The 21,876-nt window shown below is 40.5% G+C and overlaps 2 protein-coding genes across 3 annotated transcripts in view; both read left to right on the forward strand.

The window, feature by feature from the left end:
* Window positions 1–2,881: 2,881 nt before the first annotated feature.
* Window positions 2,882–20,540, forward strand: LOC311053697 (uncharacterized protein). The gene is made up of 7 exons (XM_084069368.1): window positions 2,882–2,923; window positions 3,852–5,490; window positions 8,891–8,952; window positions 11,452–11,673; window positions 11,785–11,898; window positions 12,840–13,034; window positions 18,646–20,540. Exons 2-7 carry the CDS (start codon window positions 3,861–3,863, stop codon window positions 20,293–20,295), a joined length of 3,873 nt encoding a protein of 1,290 aa, XP_083925494.1. The 5' UTR covers window positions 2,882–2,923; window positions 3,852–3,860; the 3' UTR covers window positions 20,296–20,540.
* The window catches only part of LOC311036055 (zinc finger protein RFP-like), a 72,144-nt gene continuing 58,487 nt past the window's right edge, over window positions 8,220–21,876 (forward strand). The window contains exon 1 of one of the 2 annotated variants that reach the window (XM_084044580.1): window positions 8,220–8,282. The gene's annotated coding sequence lies outside the window, so the exon portion shown is untranslated. Of the gene's footprint in view, window positions 8,283–18,332; window positions 18,362–21,876 lie in introns of those variants that run through there. The other variant, XM_084044579.1, reaches the window with a different exon arrangement.

Here is a 21,876-nt window from a genome sequence, read left to right on the forward strand (position 1 = left end):
TCAGAGAACCAGCTACGACGCTATCAGCGAAAGAAGACTAAGGAGACACAGGGCAATCTCGCCCAGTCATGGAAGGACTTTGAAAAAAAGAAGTTGTCCCTCACCCAGTTGCTGAGGAGGGTGTCTAAACTTTCCTCTGTGGCTCCTATCCCGCCCCGGAACAACACAACACCTGAGGGACAGTAGCACACTGCTTTTTTTTTTTTTTTACTATTTTTGACCAGCCTTTTTTTGACTAGCCTTTTTTCCCCCCCAACTTTTTTTTATTACCATTTTGCAAACTTTTATATTTTTTAACCTTTTTTTCTTCTATTATTATAACAGCTCTGAAAGCTACTTTTGGTAATAATGTTTTTTTCCTATGCGGTTATGTTATAGTAACTGTGTTGTTTTACCTGTTGTTTTACACTGCCCCTTTTGTCAAATAAACTGTTCCATTCCTACATTTCACCTCTTGTGTTGTGTTATGAACAGCAGCTTGTAGCTTTTATATAAACCTGGTATTTAGAGCAGTGTTTCTTAAACCTTTGGGTTCATTTGGTTACATGCAATATAAAGAGAAACTTTGGATCCACTGGGACTAAACATGGTGGTTTAGGTCAAAAAACAAAACCTTAACGAGGAATATAACAACACCTCTTGGAATTGACCAACAATAGAATAAGACATCTAACAAACACTGGACTCCAAGTGCCAAAGTGTTAACAGTCCAGGGCCATAGATACTGTTAAGGCTCAATAATAGCCTAACACTAATAGCCTAACAAGACGGGGGCCAGCGAGCCCCCCACCCCCAGAACCATTGAGTTGTTTTGCGTTTTGTAGAGACTGTTTTGTAGAGACAGTATTTAAAACTTTAACCAAGCCTAAAACAGAATAGAGTTAGAGTGAAGCCTAAAACAGAATAGAGTTAGAATGAGTACAAAATTAATGTCTTCCTCAATAATAATTTGTGGAGTGAGTTGTGCACATTTGTGGAGTGAGTTGTCCAAATTTTTGGAGTGAGTTGGGCTCTGCTGTGGAGGGAGATGTCTGGAGTGAGTTGGGCTCGATTTGGAGTGAGTTGGGCTGTTGCCCTTGTAGATCTGTTTTTTTTTGTTTTGTTTTTATCTTGAAAAATGTGGAATATTTTTGATACATTGTCATTTTAACAACACAAATCTTGTGTTGGGGTCGTTAATTGGCACGAAATATTCTCTCATGGGGGTCCGTGGCCAAATATACTGTATTAATTTTGGGGTCCTTGACCTTGACATGAAAACGTTTGAGAACCAGATCCACTGCATTAAAAGATAGATGTGCCTCTTGGATTGAAAGTTGCTGACTGCAGGAGGCAAACTTCTCAACAGATCAGAATACATTGCAGTGAATGATAGAAAATATATTATATGATCATATAATTATACAATTAGTCCGTGGTTGTTGTGATATCACCCCACATCCTCAACATTTTCATTACACTCAGGCTACCTCATATTGATTGGTATTAGTAAGCTCATTCATGAATAAAAAAAATAATAATAATGATGAATCTGTTCACCATCTTTGTAAGCCTCGATCTCCAGGCTTTCCACGATGCTCTGATGCCCCCTGCTGTCTGCTGTTAGAAACTGCATCCATAATACTTAATCATAGATGGGAAAGTCTGTGTTTCTCAAGCACGATCGTTAGAGTAACAAAATAAAAATCAGTTTCAGCTAACTGAAACTGTATTGTTTACTCACAAAACAAACTAAAATCCCATAAAATATACAGAAAATATATTTAGTTTTAGTCTCTGTCAGTTTTTGTCAAATGTGTCAACAACACAATTAAGCATGACGGGTGAAGGTATTGTGTTTGTTTATGGAGACTGTCTGGGATGTCTACATGACTGTGAGTATAATGTCTTCATGTCAAGTGTTGACATTGTGTAGGAATACTGAACTGCTTATAATAACACTCAAACTAATACTGTAATACACACTGAACTAAAACAAAAATATGTTTAAAGGGATATTTCACTTTCAAAACAAATGTGGGTAATTTTATCGTCTACTCAGGCTTTTGGGAGCACCCCGGACAGCCCCGGACAGTTTTTAAGTTGCTTGATTCAATATTTAGATTGATATTCATTTTATCAGACACGCCCCCTTCCTATACAAACCCATTGTAACTTCAAACTCCATTTTAGCCATGTTAGATTCATCCAAATAGCCCGTCCGTGGTTCTGGTGACTGATACTGTCCTTCTAATACGTGAGGAGACCGTGTCCCCCCCCCCCCCCCCCCCATTTTTTGTATATTTATTTTGGAAAATGAAAAAAGAAAATACAATAAAAAATAATAATAAATAAAAGAAAAATGTTATTGAAAAGACATGGTCTCCTCACGTATTAGGAGGGCAGGATGAGTCACAAGGATGGCTGTTTTTGATGAATCTAACATGTTAAAAATGAGTTTGAAGTTATAATGGGTTTGTATAGGAAGGGGGCGTGTATGATAAAATGAATATCAAATATCTAAATACTGAATCAAGCAACTTAAAAACTGTCTGGGGGGCTCACAAAAGTCTGAGTAGACAATAAAATGACCCAAAGTATAGTTATCCTACTAATTTTTCAAGGTTTTAAAGAAAAAAATACCATGAAATTGTTTTGGACGTCAATTTTTCATGTTCATGTTATATTATCATTAAAGTCTTCGTGTTTTGGCAATTATTTGTGGGCCCACTTGCCCACCAGTGCCCCAGCCCTTAGGAGTCGCTGCACTAAACCGTAACAGAGGAAGAAACAGATGAAGTACAGAGAAGAGTGGAGGTTGTGAAGGGTTAACAGCAGCCTCTCAGTCACGTGACGCAATCTGAAGGGAAAGTTAAAGTGTTCATGCTCTCTACTAAAAAACCTTCAACCAACAGGAGTGTTGCTGAATTATTGAGCTCCGTAGGTGAGTACATGAGAGAAGGATTTATTATTATTTAACAGTCAGAGAACAAAGGCATATTAAACTGTATCCAGACTTGAGTGATCTTCCCTTAAGTTTCGTTTTCCTGGAAATGCTGTATCATTCAGTTGGTAAAACCACAGGCTTCCCTTACAGCAGTGGTTCTCAACCTTTTCAGCCCGTGACCCCTCCCAAACATCCTATTGGAACTGGGGACCCCCCACCCTGACAAGCAGCTTGGAATAATAGGGGTTGAGGCATTACAGATTGTGAAAAAAGCTGATCTACAAGCTCACAACGCCTCGCATTGTGAGCTTGTAGATCAGCTATTTTCACAATGTTTGCCTCTTTAGGGAATATTTTAAAATATAGCCAATGTCTGACCATTTGTTTTTACTAGGATAGTTTGTTGATTACTTTTGACGCAGTAGCCTAATGTTTTTTTTTGGTATTAAAAGGTCTTAAAAGTCCTTAAATTGTCACTTTAGAAATGTGCAGATTCCATGTATACACTTATACTGTATGTTGGTTTGTTTACTTTTTACTTTTTTTACTTTTTAAACAAGCTAAGTGCTTAATGAGCTATCCAGTTTAGTAGACCTTGCATTGCGAATTTGTACTTCCATGTACTGTTATGTACTGTCATGTACTGTTCTCATGTCTTACTAAATAAAGTACATCAATCAATCAATCAATACTGTTGAGTGAGAAAACAATGTTGCACATTAAGCTAATCATCTGGGGACCCCCCAAAAATCATTTTGGAGACCCCCCTGGGGGTCCTGACCCACAGATTAAGAAACACTGCCATACAGTATGTGCCAACATTATTGAGCTCTATTCTAGTATGATGATCCAGATCAGATTCATAACTATTAAGCTGTCAGTAGTAGCATTCAAGAATTACATTTCTTTCCATGTTTATTTTCAGTGTATATAAATGGCGTGTGCCAGCAGTCTCCTGTCTGAAGAGCAGTTCCTGTGTTCTATCTGTCTGGATGTGTTCACTGATCCAATCACCACACCATGTGGACACAACTACTGCAACACCTGTATCACACATTACTGGGACACTAGTGATGTGTGTCAGTGTCCACTATGCAACGAAACCTTCGATAAGAGACCAAAGTTCTCTGTTAATAAAGTCCTCTCTGAGATGGCTGACCAGTTCAGGAAGTCAAAGCAGTTGGAAAATTATTCCAACGCAAACCAGGAACCTGTTGAACCAGATGAAGTCTCCTGTGACGTCTGTACTGAGACCAAGCTCAAAGCCCTGAAGTCCTGCCTGGTGTGTCTGACCTCCTACTGTGAGACTCACCTGGAGCTTCATCAGAGATTCACACGGTTAAAACGACACAAACTAATCGACCCTGTAAAGAACCTGGAAGACATTCTGTGTAAGAAACATGACAGACCTCTGGAGCTGTTCTGTAAGACTGACCACATGTGTGTTTGTCAGTTCTGCACCGAGTCAGACCACAAGTTACATCAAATTGTATCTCTGGAAGAGGCATATGAAGGAAAGAAGGCTGAGCTGGGAAAGACAGAGGCTGAAGTTCAGCAGATGATCCAGGTGAGACAAGTGAAGATTCAGGAGGTCAAACACTCAGTACAGCTCAGCAAGAAAGATGCAGACAGAGAGATAGCAGACAGTGTGCAGGTCTTCACTGCTCTGATGAGCTGTGTTGAGAGAAGCCAGGCTGAGGTCATTGATGTGATTGAAAAGAAGCAGAAAACAACAGAGAAACAGGCTGAAGGCTTCGTTAAAGATATGCAACAGGAAATCACAGAGTTAAAGAAGAGAAGCTCTGAGCTGAAGCAGCTCTCACACACTGAAGACCACCTCCACCTCCTCCAGAACATCCCATCCATCAACGCCCCTCCACCCACCAAGGACTGGACAAAGGTCAGTGTCCCTCAGGCTTCATATGTGGGGACAGTGAGGACAGCTGTGGCTCAGCTGGAGAAGACACTCAGTCAAGAGATGGAGAAGGAGCTGCGTGATGTTGAGCTGAGGAGGATCCAGCAATATGCAGTGGATGTAACTCTGGACCCTGATACAGCACACTGCAAACTCATCCTGTCTGAGGATGGAAAACAAGTGAGTTGTGGAGACGTATATAAGAATCTCCCAGATAACAGAAATAGATTCTCTCGATATCTCTCTGTCTTGGGAAAACAAAGCTTCTCTTCAGGAAGGGTTTATTATGAGGTTCAGGTTAAAGGGAAGACTGAGTGGTTTTTAGGAGTGGTCACAGAGTCCATCGACAGGAAAGAGGCACTGAGTCCCAACAACGGTTACTGGACTATAAGGTTGAATGGAAATGAGTACAATGGTATTGCTGGCCCTGATGTCCTCCTCCATGTAAAACAGAAGGTCCAGAAAGTGGGAGTGTTTGTTGATTATGAGGAGGGTCTGGTCTCCTTTTATGATGTGGAGACCAGAGTTCATCTCTACTCTTTCACTGGCTGCACCTTCACTGAGAAAATATATCCATTCTTCGATTCTGGTTTTAATAAGGATGGTAAAAACTCTTCTCCCTTGATCATCTCTCCTATCAATCACATTGGTTAGACTTTTCTTTACGTTGTCTGAGGTAATGTACAACAAAGTGTTCCTTTGTAAATTAACCAGTTTGTATTACTTTACTAGAGTAAATCCTTACTAGAGAATCCTTACTAGAGAAATCCTATCTGGTATTCTGACAGTGCAAATCATAATGTTACATATGACTATTTCTGTCACTATTAAAATAAATCCTGTGTTTAATAAAACAAATATATGTAAAGCATTGTATGTGTAGTGTATTGCAACAAACAGAGACAATAGCCTTTGGGTATTCAGTCAACATAAAATAAAAATAGAAATGCATTTCTTAATAATTTTCATAATAGCATATTCTTATCTTATTCTAATTTTTGGGTTTTTGTTGTCCATTCTGTTTGTTGGGTAATAGAATCCGACCAGTGACTCTCATGTGTGTAAACATGCCTGAAGGAAATTGTAATATTAGGCAAACAGGCAGAGATGGGTCTCATATGACCCTATTTTCAGTTTTAAAAAAAGAAAGGAAAGAAGTAAATTGAAATCACATTTCTGTTTATGAAACAGCTTTAAAGCACTGTTTTGACTGTAATGTTTTGCATATGGCTTTGTAGCCAGTAGTTCATGTTTTTGAGCCCCAGTATTTATATAATTTATATATATAAAGAAACATTATTTCATGGGAAAACATAAAAATAACAGTTCTTCAAAGATAAAGAACTTACAGTTTCTAATACGCTACATGAGTTGGGATGAGAATGTGTTGCTCGGTTTTCAACAGCAGGGGAAGTACGTATACAACACACCATCGGTGCTGGTGCAAAGTGTAGTCTGACTAGACCAGTGGTTTCAACCCTTTTCATGTCAAGGCCCATTATTTATTAGGCGAGCCACGTACCACCATTTGATGAGAGTTAAAGCGGTTTCACACTATGGTCCCGGGTGCGCACCCTGGGCCATTCGTTCTCGGAAACGGTTTCATTCAAACGGACCATAGTGTGAAACCGCCCTTAGACTCAGACCCAAAACATAATGTTTTGTTGTCGTTGGATACACAATTCCATGCTGTATTGTCGTGGTACCATAAGAGAGATAACAAGCAAACATTGATCAAAATAACAATTCTTATGCATTCTCTAATTGTGTAGACTTCTTGTAAATTAAATAATGCAGATGTTTAACAATAATTTAACTCTTGAGAGTGTAAAATTAAACCAAATGGATTTGGTTTCATTTTACACTCTCAAGAGTTAAAGATCTTTAAGGGTCCATTTGGTTACCAACTCCATCATTTAGCTGGGGACCACCTGTAACCTCCTCAAGGACCACTGGTGGTCCCCGGACCACTGGACTAGACCATTATGCTGGATGCCAAAGCACTGTAAAAAGCCACACCCAGGTTTACAGCAGTGTTTCCCAAACTTATCAACTCAAGACCCAAAAAGAGAATTGTGTCTCCCTGGGACCCAAACTTACAAAAATACTCATGCAGCAGCAGATCTTTAAAAGGCTGGTAGTTTCATTTGTTGTAGTTTCATTTGAATGGTGGGAGTAGAGAGCTAGAGTCTAGAGAGGATGACTGGAGGAGATGAATGGAATGAGAAAGAGATGGAGAGGAGTATTTTTGGGAAGACTGGGCACTAGGAAAAGTGGGCATTGTGATAACTGGCCACTAGGGGAATGTGGGCACCTGGAAGAGTGGGCACTTAGGGCTGGAGAAGACTGGGCACTAGGTCTTGGGCACCGGGATAACTGGGTACTAGGGCAATGTGGGCACTTTGGGGTGGAGAAGAGTGGGCACGAGTGAAATCTGGGCACCTGAATAAACTACATTAAAATGCAGTGTTCTGGATGTCTGACCCTCCGTGATCCATCTCTCTGAGGCTGAGGTAACTCCAGACGAGGACCCTACACAGATCAGCTGTGGGTTTTATTCACTTTTATAGCCTATTTGGATAATAATCATTCTAAATGATCAAATCATTGTAATGTGTTGTGTGCATGAGGGTGTTATGTCTGTCAATATATTGGCCATATTGCGTAATGTGTGCATCAATATGTTTGCATTGTCATAATACATTTCTCAATAGGCTACATTGATTGATTCTGAATATTTACAACAGTTTCAGAGAAACTCATTTGCCGAAATATACCAACCATGTGTTACTACTACTCAATCTCTGCATAGCTCTCTCTCACACGCACACACATGTCCCTAATCCCACTCGTCTAAGGTGCCCAGAATGTGCCCACCTATCCTGTTACCGGACTGGATGATGTGAAGGGTTAACAATAGGCTCTATGCACAGCAGCCATATTGTGAAGACACCACAGGTGTTACCAATGATACTAATGAAGGCTCTGTTCCATTTAGTGTAGCACAGTGGTTCTCAAATGTTTCAATTTCCATGACCCCCATAACTCTGAGAGTGTACTAATCCATTTGTACACTCTCAGAGTTACACCCGTAAGGGGCTATTTGGAAACCCCTCAAGGAACCATGAGGGTACCTGGACCCACATTTTTGTTTCAGAGTTGCCAGTGAGCCAATGCATAATATCAGCACCCTGACTCTGTTTGACCAGAATGGAACAGAGCCTTCATTAGTATCATTGGTAACACCTGTGAATGTCTTTACAATATGGCTGCTGTGCATAGAGCCTATTCCAAAGGAGGGGGGGGTTCGAGGCTGACACCGGTCTACTGTCTAGTGAAATGAAAGTTAAACAGTCAGAAAGTAAAGTAGTTTGGAGGAGCAGCACACACAAGCTCTACAAAACACTCATTCAACACGACCTTTACAAACACAGTGGAAAGGTGAGTACCAGCAGATATTTAAGGAATTATTCTTCAGTAACAGAGATTGATCACATATTTAACTGCAGCGATCTGCACGTGTGGACCTAGCCATGGTTCACAGGACGCTTGTCTGTCATGTTATTTCAGGGCTAGTGTGGACCAGATAACAAGTGAAATAAACATAATACTGATGGAGGAAAAATAGATTGAACAGACAGGGAGGCATCAGCTGTTGCTGGAACTCAGATCATAACGAACAGTTGTATAAAAATATAATGCGGACGTCTAAGCAGGTTTATTCAATCACTCATAAAGCAAAGTTAACAAGCACTTCCGGCATTGTCTATTTTCAGAACGGAGAGCATAATGTGAAGACCTGTTATGTCATCAACACTGAGATAGTTATGTAAAGTTATATTAAACTGTATCCACACAAGTTCCCCAGTCTAATGGTTCAGTTTGTATTAATGTTTCCATGAAGTGTGTGTGTGTGTGTGTGTGTGTGTGTGTGTGTGTGTGTGTGTGTGTGTGTGTGTGTGTTAGCCAATTGCTACAGTAGGCTACAGCCTATAGTATATCTGTGTCAACATTATTGTGATTTTTATTGCAGTTTGTGTTGCTGTAAGAGTCTGTTCCTCTGGGCACTGGACTTGGACTCATTCCCTTTAGCCTGAATGCAGCCTGCAAGGTATGTTTGTTTTGTTAATTGTCTTGTATTTTATTTTGTTACCACGTTTGTTTATTGTACAATATTTACATTGTGTCTGTTATTTACGTTATGTGTCCCAAACTGGGGGGTCCCCAATTTATTTTGAGGGGTCCCCAGATGATTAGCAACATTGTTTTCTCACTGAACAGTAAACAAACCATCATATAAGTGCGGTATAAATGCATATTTCTAGAGTGACAATTGAATGACTTTTAAGACCTTTTTAATACCAAATTGGCCAAATTGTCAAATATTAAGTAAGAAAGAGACAAACATTGTGAATATAGCTGATCTACAAGCTCACAACGCCTCGCAGTGCGAGGTAACGTGAGCTTGTAGTTGGGCTATTTTCACAATGTTTATCTGTGGAACCGAGTCGATAATGCCTACAATTCCAAGTGCTGGTTAGGGTGGGGGGTCACCAGTTCAAATATCATTATTTTGGGGTGTCGCGGCCTGAAAGGTTTGGGAACCCTTGGTCTAGAGTACATTATTAGATCAATCGGTATGCAGAACTACTGTCTTGTTTTTTTTTTACTACACTTACTGGAGGGAGTAGTAATTATTTTTGAGTGGTGCCAACCACTCCTACATTTGACTTTGTCCGTGTGTCCGTATGTCCGTCCGTCCGTATGTCCGTCCGTATGTTTGAGCACGGCTGATTGGTCAAGCTTCATGTGACACATGACAATATGTTGTCACGTGTCACGTGACAACATATTGTTGCTGATTGCAACACAAGGATGCAACCAGCTACACTTTCAAAGGCACCACTCTCTTCACACTGGGTGTGATTTTTAATTTATTTATTTTCAGCGTATAGAAATGGCATATTCCAGCATTCTCTCTGAAGACCAGTTCCTGTGTTCCATCTGTCTGGATGTGTTCAGTGTTCACTGATCCAATCACCACTCCATGTGGACACAACTACTGCAGAACCTGTATCACACATTACTGGGACACTAGTGACGTGTGTCAGTGTCCACTGTAAAACAATCTTCTGTAAAGCTGTCCACAGACCGGACCGATTTGGGGCCGATTCGGCGGTCGGGAAGCGCCGTATATAGTCGGCCAGTCGGTTAGGGGTCTGTCGGGGGTCCGTCGGGACCTTTTCGGCCGACCCAGGGCCGACCGGACATGTCCAGTCGGGCCAGCCGACTGGCCGACTGGAGTAGCCATGTGGCAGAGAAGTAGTGTCAACAACATGCAGCGAGTGCTATCTATCAGTGTTGCCAGATTATGTGAGAGAAACAAGCGACCATGTCTATGAAAACCTACATTCACTGTTTCTCATTGTCGCTCCCAGAGAGAGAGATTGATTGATTTGACCTACTTTTGCGCTGTGGTGATGTATTTAATTGGGAGCAGGTGTGTAAGATTCCAATAGTATAAACATTTTAATTGGCTTTCATATACTCTTAATATTTTTTTTAAGAATTAGATTTGGCCTTATAGATCGAAATGTGCTCAGTTTTGGCTATTTTCTGGGTGCTAATTTCAATAAATTAATTAATGTATTTATTTGATTATTTAAGTGAATTGCTTTCACCTGCTGCTGCTGTGCGGAGTGTGCGCTACAGGGCATATCTCCGCCAAGCCAGGGTGACCTACCCAGGCTCATGAAATTCATATGCAGGCAGTAGCCAATTAGAATGAAATCTGCAAAAACTGACTCATATACTGATACAGAACCATATATTGGCTATATATTATGGCTGTCAGGTGGAAATCTTGTATGTTCCTTTTTTATTATTATTTAAAAACAATTTAAAATCGTGAAAATAGCCAATCTACAAGCTGTAATTATTAATAATTAAGAAATACTATATTTTAAAGAGTGAAAAATCAACTAAAGTCATTATTAGTGCAAGTTCAAAAATAGCAGATCTACAAGCTCAGAATGCGTGCGTCGCAACAAGTTGTGAGCTTGTAGATCTGCTATTTTCAAATGGCTTATAGGTATAAAATAGGGCTAAAGTGGTTAATGTATGTTTTATAATGATTTATATCTGCAAATTAACTAACTAAACATTTCAAATAATTGTTGTGGAGTAAAAGTATAGACAATTGGAAATACTCCAGTAAAGTAAAAGTACCTCAAAATTGTACTGAAGTACAGTACTTGAGTAAATGTACTTGTTACTTTACACCACTGCACGTCAGTGAAAAAAAAAAGAAAAAACGCTGGGAACATCCATTTACAAGTGACTTTGCAGGGAAACAAGCCCAAAGTCGCTTATAATAAGCAGACCTGGCTGCCCTATACCTTAGGCTGAAAGCAATCTCTCAAGAACAGCAGAGGGGGTGCTGTTTTTCCTTTTTATTTGTAAATGGGTTCCCACATTGGGCTGGGCATTAGCATGGCAAGTCGGCTGACAGACTAAATGCCAACTTTTGCCAACCGAATACCAGTCTGTTGCAGTCTGAAGTAGTCTGAAATAGTCTGAACGCGTCTGTTTGGTGTGGATCCACCTTTAGAGACCAGACGTCTTTGTCAATACTTTCATTTCTGAGATGGCTGATTGGTTCAGGAAATCCAAACAGCTGAAGAAAACGTTCAGCACAAACCAAGAACCTGCTGAACCAGATGAAGTCTCCTGTGACGTCTGTACTGAGACCAAGCTCAAAGCCCTGAAGTCCTGCCTGGTGTGTCTGACCAACTACTGTGAGACTCACCTGGAGCCTCACCACAGAGTCAAAGTAAGACACAAACTAATCAACCCTGTAAAGAACCTGGAAGACATTCTATGTAAGAAACATGACAGACCTCTGGAGCTGTTCTGTAAGACTGACCACACGTGTGTTTGTCAGTTCTGCACCGAGTCAGACCACAAGTTACATCAAATTGTATCTCTGGAAGAGGCATATGAAGGAAAGAAGGCTGAGCTGGGAAAGACAGAGGCTAAAGTTCAGCAGATGATCCAGGTGAGACAAGTGAAGATTCAAGAAGTCAAACACTCAGTACAGCTCAGCAAGAAAGATGCAGACAGAGAGATAGCAGACAGTGTGCAGGTCTTCACTGCTCTGATGAGCTGTATTGAGAGAAGCCAGGCTGAGGTCATTGATGTGATTGAAGAGAAGCAGAAAACAACAGAGAAACAGGCTGAAGGCTTCATTAAAGATCTGCAACAGGAAATCACTGAGTTAAAGAAGAGAAGCTCTGAGCTGAAGCAGCTCTCACACACTGAAGACCACCTCCACCTCCTCCAGAACTTCACATCCATCAACACCCCTCCACCCACCATGGACTGGACAAAGGTCAGTGTCCCTCAGGCTTCATATGTGGGGACAGTGAGGACCGCTGTGGCTCAGCTGGAGAAGTCAGTCAGTCAAGAGATGGAGAAGGAGCTGTGTGATGCTGAGCTGAGGAGGATGAATGATGAATGAATCTTTATTTGTCACTCTCTCCATGTACTTACATACATACAAGAATGAAATATCGTTCCCCCTCAGTCACTAGCAGTGTAACATAAAACATCAAGCCTATCTAAAAACTTAAAAGACCCAGACTAAAACAGCATACAACCATAAAAACAGCATAGACAAACATTTAAAAAACGCAATATGTATTAACGTGCAATTCATCTAGAAAAAAGCTACCAACACAGCACGTCAGTAGGTATGGTAGGTAAAGTGCCATGGTGCAATCCATCATAGTCTTAGTAAAGTGCTGTTATGCATTTCAAAAGTGCAATATCACATCATGTCCAGTCAAGCACAATCGCATCATTTTAGGTCAGTAGGCCTGGGGGGGGGATTGGCAGGGGGCGCAGTTCATTGACAGTCCTTACTGCACTCGGGAAGAAGCTATTTTGCATTCTGCTTGTTCGAGCCTTGATGCTCCTATACCTCTTCCCAGAGGGTAGAAGGGCAAACAGGCCATGGGAAGGGTGATGGAGGTCCCTTATAATGCTGGTGGCTCTTCGTGTACAGCGCTCAACATAGAGCTCCACCAAGGAGGGAACAGAGGCACCAAGAGGATGCAGCAATATGCAGTGGATGTAACTCTGGACCCTGATACAGCAAATCTCTTTCTCATCCTGTCTGAGGATGAAAAACAAGTGAATATTGGAGGCATTAGGAAGAATCTCTCAGATAACAAAGAGAGATTCTCTGGTTGTTGCTGTGTCTTAGGAAAACAAAGAGTCTCCTCAGGAAGGTTGTACTATGAGGTTCAGGTTAAAGATAAGACTGACTGGAGTTTAGGTGTGGCCAGAGAGTCCATCAACAGGAAAGGGGAGTTCGCACTGAGCCCTGACGATGGTTACTGGACTATATGGATGAGGAATGGAAATGAGTACGAGAACTGACCCTCGTGTCCTCCTCCATGTAAAACAGAAGGTCCAGAAAGTGGGAGTGTTCGTGGATTATGAGGAGGGTCTGGTCTCCTTTTATGATGTGAAGGCCAGAGTTCATCTATACTCTTTCACTGGCTGCACCTTCACTGAGAAACTCTATCCGTTCTTCTGTCCTTATCCTAATAATGATGGTAAAAACTCTGCTCCTCTGATCATCTCTCCTGTCGATCACACTGATTAGACTCATTTAAATCCTCAGTTTCACATGAACATTTCCATTTTCAACAAAGACAACAAATATATGGAAGGGCTTATTTACAGGTTTATTTTTCATTAACTGTCATTTCAAATCAAGCCAATTAACTGTTGTTCCTAACAGATGTATTCTATTGGCGGTGGTGGAAAGTAATTACAGTAAGTACTCAAGTACTGTACTTACAGTACAAGTGCCATGAGCAGGCCTGGAATTTCGTCATTTTAGAGGCAAGGCCACTTGGCCTTTGGTGTTTTAGACTTTTGATATTTAGATTTTTGGAGGGCAAAAAGGCCAAATGCCAGGACAGGTAGTCCAACAGTACACAGTATAACTATCAGTGAAATAAATAAATAAATACACACTCAGCCCTGGAGTCACTGGACTCATTTGAAGATGGGGATGGGTCATGGGGATAAACCTCTTATCTCCAATTCTTTTTTTCCTAAATGAACGCACTACTTGATCATACTACAGTGTCACACAAAATCATCAAAAGTAGCAGATCCACAAACTCAAAACGTGGCACGAAGCGGCACATTTTGAGCTTGTAGATCTGCTAATTTTGCTATTTTTTTATTTGAATCCTGAAAAAGAAACCGTTTGGACATAATGAGGTTTCACATGACAGAGACGATAGTATAGTATCTTTATATTGTGCTCTTTCTACTTTTACTTAAGATAAAAACAAATCTGAGTACTTCTTCCACCAGTGTCTATTGGTGCATTGGTCCAACTGACTGAGAAACTCTATTCATTCTTCATTCTTTAATCCTCATCCTAATAATAATGGTAAAAACTCAGCTCCTGTCGATCACGTTGGTTAGACTTTTCCTTTCCATGTCTAAAAGAGATGTAATGATTACATTATTACATAATGTTGATTTCTAAATTGTTGTTTATCTTACTCAAATCTTACACTCAAATACATGCAAATCCTAACATTAAACATTACCATTTTTGTCACTAATTTGTAAAATGAAGCTTTGAATAAAATAAACATGTAAAAATAGAATAGTGTGCATGTAGCCTACAATATATTAGAAACTTACCCTAACCCTTGAGTATTCATCCAAAATGGACACTTAATATGAATCCTTAACTTTAACTTGTCTTAAAAGTAATACAAAGATTGTGTTATTATTCTTTTATTATATAAAGTTGAAGTTGTCTGCATGTGTGTCTGTGTGTTTCTGGACAAATATGACCATATTGTATGAACATGCCTGACATCAGTACCTCACAGTACTGACGTCATAGACTCAGAGGTCATAGAGTACGAGGTCAAGAGCGTCTGCTAAATGCCTAAAAACTGTCATAGTACTGACGTCAGTAGTGACATTGTTGGATTAATTTGTACCCTAGAAATAGAGTCAACCCAAAGACATGAAGAAAGATGGAAACGATGGTTTTGTTCTTGTAAACCTAATATTAACCAGTCGACGCCAAAGAATGAGAGTCAGACAAGAACAGGATGTCAATCCAAAATAATCAATTCTGTATTTCTGAGTGAGCACACGAGACAGTACAATTCACAACACAAAGGTTATTCTCTCTCTGATAGTACAATCACATACAACAGTTTTTATACATAAACATGAACTTCCGGACGTTAGACATATATGTAGCAAATATGTAGATTTATCAGATTGTCCTGCATCCTGGTGTCATAATAATAAGTTGTTGTTCATCTCTGTGTGGCCTTGTGTACAACTTTTGTTCCAAACACCAGTTGTTCCTTTGGTATCATAGAGAAGATGTGCCCAGTTTATCTGAGTGAGAGGACGACAGCTAATAATTGTATTAGTGGCAAGTAAATACTGAGGTCATACAGATGGGTCATCATGGACATTCAACACATCATTTAACATTTAATAACAAAGCGTTAACCAAAGCAACTTTACTGATTGAAAACTATGGATAAAGCAGACCTATCACACATCACAGACTGGCTTCCAAGTATTATTTTGGCTGCCAGGCAAAATGGCTGCTGATATACAAACAGACTCACACAGTACTGACAGTATAGTACTGATGTCATAGACACCATAGTCCTGTGGTTCTCAAATATTTTCATGTCAAGGACCCCCAAATGAGTATGTACTTGGCCACGGACCCCCATCCAAAAAGATTTTGTGCCTGGGTCCTCAATACAAGATTTGTGTTGTTAAAAAAGTATATATTATTTTAAATAGCATGTTCCTTTTTTAAATAGCAGATCTACAAGTAAAGCTCAGACAAGCTGATCGACGCGTGATTGGATTTTGGTATCAAAATCCACTCTCTCTCATGTTTTTCTTTTCCTATCAAAATGACTTATATATGCTTGAACCAATCAATCTCAGTCTTCAACTTTTAATTTAAATATTCCATGTTTTTTATGACGCCATCTTTTCAATGTTCAAATCAAATTCCTACCAACTTTATGGTTTGATATTATCCCACATCCACATCATTCTCATTACACTGAGACATGGCTACCTCCTATTGACTGTTAAGCAGATTCATGAATAAAAGAAAAACTATAAAATAATGATGAATCTGTTCACCATCTTTAATATGTCTCATTTTCACGATGCTATGATGCCCCCTGCTGTCTGCTGTTAGAAACTGCATCTAATACTTAATCATAGAGGGAAGTCTAATCTCAAGCACGATTGTTAGAGTAACAACAAATAAAAAGCAGTTTCAGCTAAAGCTAACTCAAACTTTATTGTTTACACACAAAACGACCTAAAATCTCATAAAATATTCTGAAAATATCTTTAGTTTTAGTCTTTGTCAGTTTTGGTCAAATGTGTCAACACAACAAGCATGAGGAGGGGACAAGGTATAGGCTAATGTGGTTGTTTATGGAGACTGTCTGGGATGTCTACATTACTGTGAGTCTAATGTCTTCACAAAGTGTTGACATTGTGTATACTGAACTGCTTACAATAACACTCAAAAGTCAAAACTAATACAGGAAGTAAGGACGCAGAGAGCATTTTAGAACCGAAGGGGACGTGCATGTGTTCTGTGTGCGTGTGCACACGATTTTTACCGGTTTTGTTACTTTTTTGGGTGTTTTCGTTACATTAATTTGGTTAATTCGGTTAATTCGGTACAAAAAAATTAACTCCATGAAGTGTAGTCAGAGGTTTCTTCTTTTTCCTTTTTCTTCATCCCAAAAGTGGGGGGGATATCCCTTCCCCCAATGAAACTGAGTATGTCCGAACCCCCCCGCCGCCCCCCTCTCTGCGTCCCTGACTGGAAGTAATAAAAACTAAACTAAAACTACTCATTACTTACTTAGTTATACCGTTCCTTTTCATGGAGCATAGGCCGTTGACAGTCCACCAGAGTTCTCTATCCTATTCCTGGGCCTTCTTTTCCAGCTGTTCCCATGTCAGTCCACACTGCTTGATGTCAGTCTCAAGGTCCCTGTCCCTGCTTTGGCCTTCCCCTCTTTCTTTTGCCTTGCGGGTTACATCTAAGGGCTTTTCTCATGATGCTGGTATTGGCTGGTATTAGGATGGTAGACCCGCTCTCTGCCAGAGATCATTATTGTCTCCGCCAGGCCGAAAGGCATGGCGAGAGAGTATGTTTTACCCTCCGTCCGTCCGTCCGTCCGTCCGTCCGTGTGTCCGTCCGTGTGTCCGTCCTTCTGTCTGCGACCAGCTAATCTCCGCCACCGTTGGCCCGGTCGCTGTGAAACTGCACACACGCACTCCCTCGATGCCACAGCAGAACCTCTGCCCCTAATTTTTCACATGGGCCTGTTATAGCGTCACCAGGAGGCCGATTTGTGCAAAACAATTTTTTGACATTGCTCCTACAGATTTTATCCAAACGTCATGCAAATCGGTACAAAGTATCTCTATAGTTATGTGATCAACACGGATCTGTCCGATTTCCCATATTCCATCGTCATTGGCTAAGGTTCGCTTCCAAAATTTGCAGGATTGCTCTGTTTTGAACAAAATGCCTGAAATCATGAACGCAGCTTGCGATTTCCGTGAAATTTCACAAATACATTCCTACTAGGCCAAGGAAGAAATGCCACCCTTTTTCACATTGGCCTGTTATAGCGCCACCAGCAGGTCTAGCAAAACACAATTTTGGAACAAAATGCTTCAAATCATGAATGCAGTGTCCGATTGCCGTGAACGACCTAAGAATAAATGGCACCCTTTTCACATTGGCCTATTATAGCGCCACCAGGAGGCCACAATAACGTACCTGACCTGGCGGAGACCTGTGCTCCGAGGAGCACTTTTTCTAGTTGCTAATGGTTTTTGGCCAGTGTATGCTCAGGATCCTCCTCAGGCAGCAGCCTGTTAGCTAAAACTTAATATGTTTAAACAATAAAAAATACATTTAAAGTTAACAAACTTACTTGTGAATCTAACCGGAGACTCCGCTTGTCATCAATTATTGGCTCAGGAATGCGATAAAATGAATATATATATATATATAGCGGTGAACACATTTTTCAAAGTTTTAAAGAAAAAAAAATACCATGAAATAGTTTTTAATGTAAATGTTTCATGTTTATGTTATTAAAGTCTGGCGGGTTTTTCCAATTATTTGGGGGTCCACTTGCCCACCAATGGGCCCCGGCCCACAGTTTGGGAGCTGCACTAAACCATAACAGAGGGAGAAACAGATGAAGTACAGAGAAGAGTGGAGGCTGTGAAGGGTTAACGGCAGCAACAGAGCAGCCTCTCAGTCAGTGACGCAATCAAAGTGAAACTTAAAGTGTTCATGTAGTTGGCAATGGCAATGGTGGCAGGCAGCACACACACACACACACACACACACATAAACACACACGCTCTCTACTAAAACATATTCAGTTCAACAGGATTTTTGTATACAGGTGAGTACATGAGATAAGGATTAATTATTCTGTTACAGAGAACAAAAGCATATTAAACTGTATCTAGACATGATCTTCCCTTAGTTTTGTTTTCCTGGAAATCCTGTAGTCTAGTTCAGTTGGTAAAATGACAGGCTTCCCTTACAGTATGTGCCAACATTATTGAGCTCTATTCTAATATGATCATATCAGATTCACAACTTTTAAAGCTGTGAGTTGTAACATTCAAGAATATTTCTCCCCCCCATGTTTATTTTCAGTGTATAGAAATGGCGTGTGCCAGCAGTCTCCTGTCTGAAGAGCAGTTCCTGTGTTCTATCTGTCTGGAGGTGTTCACTGATCCAATCACCACTCCATGTGGACACAACTACTGTAACACCTGTATCACACATTACTGGGACACTAGTGATGTATGTCAGTGTCCTCTATGCAACGAAGCCTTCGATAAGAGACCAAAGTTCTCTGTTAATAAAGTCCTCTCTGAGATGGCTGATCAGTTCAGGAAGTCAGAGCAGCTGAAAAACTATTCCAACGCAAACCAGGAACCTGCTGAACCAGATGAAGTCTCCTGTGACGTCTGTACTGAGACCAAGCTCAAAGCCGTGAAGACCTGCCTGGTGTGTCTGACCTCCTACTGTGAGACTCACCTGGAGCCTCACCACAGAGTCACACGATTAAAACAACACAAACTAATCGACCCTGTAAAGAACCTGGAAGACATTCTGTGTAAGCAACATGACAGACCTCTGGAGCTGTTCTGTAAGACTGACCACATGTGTGTTTGTCATTTCTGCACCGAGTCAGACCACAGGTTACATCAAATTGTATCTCTGGAAGAGGCATATGAAGGGAAGAAGGCTGAGCTGGGAAAGACAGAGGCTGAAGTTCAGCAGATGATCCAGGTGAGACAAATGAAGATTCAGGAGGTCAAACACTCAGTACAGCTCAGCAAGAAAGATGCAGACAGAGAGATAGCAGACAGTATGCAGGTCTTCACTGCTCTGATGAGCTGTATTGAGAGAAGCCAGGCTGAGGTCATTGATGTGATTGAAGAGAAGCAGAAAACAACAGAGAATCAGGCTGAAGGCTTCATTAAAGATCTGCAACAGGAAATCACTGAGTTAAAGAAGAGAAGCTCTGAGCTGAAGCAGCTCTCACACACTGAAGACCACCTCCACCTCCTCCAGAACATCCTATCCATCAACACCCCTCCACCCACCAAGGACTGGACAAACATCAGTGTCCATCAGTCTTTATATGTGGGGACTGTGAGAACAGCTGTGGCTCAGCTGGAGAAGACAGTCAGTCAAGAGATGGAGAAGCTGTGTGATGCTGAGCTGAGGAGGATCCAGCAATATGCAGTGGATGTAACTCTGGACCCTGATACAGCAAATCTCTTTCTCATCCTGTCTGAGGATGAAAAACAAGTGAGTTGTGGAAACGTACAGAAGAATCTCCCAGACAACAAAGGGAGATTCTCTGCAGGTGTCTGTGTCTTAGGAAAACAAAGCTTCTCCTCAGGAAGGTTTTACTATGAGGTTCAGGTTAAAGGGAAGATTGAGTGGGATTTAGGAGTGGCCAGAGAGTCCTTCAACAGGAAAGGGGATATCGCACTGAGCCCTGACCATGGTTCCTGGAGTTTAAGGTTGCTGAATGGAAATGTGTACAAGGCTTGTGCTGGCCCTTCTGTCCTCCTCTCTGTAAGAGAGGAGCTCCAGAAAGTGGGAGTGTTTGTGGATTATGAGGAGGGTCTGGTCTCCTTTTATGATGTGGAGGCCAGAGTTCATCTCTACTCTTTCACTGGCTTCACCTTCACTGAGAAACTCTATCCATTCTTCTCTCCAAGTCTTAATGATGATGGTAAAAACTCTGCTCCTTTGATCATCTCTCCTGTCAATCACACTGACTAATTTAAACCTCTTTTATTTTTTTCTTCTTTTTTAACAAAGTCAACAAGTGTCTATGGAAGGGCTAATTTACTTGTTGTATTTGTTTTTTAACTGTCATTGCAATCCATTTAACTGCTGTGACTAATTGATTCACTTGAGAAACATTATTTAATCCTCATCCTAATAATAATGGTAAAAACTCAGCTCCACTGATCATCACTTCTCCTGTAAATGTATGTTTATATTACTTAAATCTATATATTCAGATGACAGTGCACATCATAACATTACATATTAAAATTTGTGTCACCAATTTGTAAAGAAAAGAAAAGAGTTGAATAAAATAAATATATTAAAATAGAATTGTGTGCATGTATTGTATTGCATCTAACCCTAACCCTTGAATATTCATACAAAATGGACAATTACAGTATGTCAATCATAGTGTCTAGACATAGACTACAACACCACTCATCCACCCATAAATCAATCATAAATTCTTCATTGTAACTCTCCATGTTTATTGTGATGGCCACTTCTCAGTGTTCAAATGAAACTCCTACCAATGTTATGTCCCGCCTCCCTGTCCTGTTTCTCTCAGAAATACCCCACGATATGCAACTGAAATCGTTTCCAAATGCAGTTTAATCTGGACTTTAATGGTCACTGCATTGCATTTTATTTTTGAAATGTGCTCTAAAGCAGTGGTTCTCAAACATCTTCATGCCAAGGACCCCCACATTGATGTGTATTTTGGTCGCAAACCCCCATCTGAAGAGATTCTGTTCCAGCCAGGGACCCCTATAAGAAGATTTGTTTTCAAAATGTTAAAAATTATTCCACAACTCCAAAATGTTTCGAAAATAGCAGAACTGCAGGCTCACAATGAGCTTGTAGATCGGCTATTTTCAAATAACCTTAGTATAAAATAGTGTTAAAGTGGTTAAACTGATCCTCATTTTGCTTTGCAGAGAAATGAGCAGAATAATAACAAATGAAGATGAGAAATGGGTACTCTCTACTGATTGGATGAGATTGACAACCCACCTGAAAACGTGAAAATGTATGTTCTTTCAACAAACACTGTATAGCGATGATTATCAGAATATAGAGCTTTAACTTTTTAACAAAAAGGTTAACCACTTAAACCCCAGCATCGGTATTGTGGGGAAAGCTTTTGCTGAAAATAGCAGATGGACAAGCTCATGTTGCGTCGCATTCTGAGCTTGCCGATCGGCTATTTTCAACGAAAGCTTTCCCCACAATAACAGAAAACAGAAAATACACTAGTATTGAGCCTCCGGTCAACCATAATATTATGGGGTTTAAATGGTTAATAAAATATCAATACACTACCTTTAATTGGAATAATGACTAAACATGGGAGAAAACAAGGGGTGAAAAAAAGCCTGGTATGTAAAGCTGACCTTCTGCTTGAGGCCATAGTTGACCTCCAGCGTTTCGAGCTTGTCGATCTGCTACTTTTGATGCTTTTGTGTGACGCTGTAGTATGATCAAGTAGGGTGTTAATTTACGGGGAAAAAAACACGAAAGGTTAGAATACATGGAGATAAGAGATTTCTGCCCTACAGCAACAATATA

Source organism: Gymnoscopelus microlampas (genome assembly GCF_963454915.1).
Source record: "Gymnoscopelus microlampas genome assembly, chromosome: 2".
NCBI classification, from domain to species: Eukaryota; Metazoa; Chordata; class Actinopteri; order Myctophiformes; family Myctophidae; genus Gymnoscopelus; species Gymnoscopelus microlampas.

Coding starts and splice junctions, on each gene's coding strand:
- LOC311053697 (XM_084069368.1), top strand. CDS start 3,861: ATGGCGTGTGCCAGCAGTCTCCTGTCTGAAGAGCAGTTCCTGTGTTCT. Junction 8,953..11,451: donor GCCTGAATGCAGCCTGCAAG/GTATGTTTGTTT, acceptor ATCCACCTTTAG/AGACCAGACGTCTTTGTCAA. Junction 13,035..18,645: donor TGTCTGAGGATGAAAAACAA/GTGAATATTGGA, acceptor GTTTATTTTCAG/TGTATAGAAATGGCGTGTGC.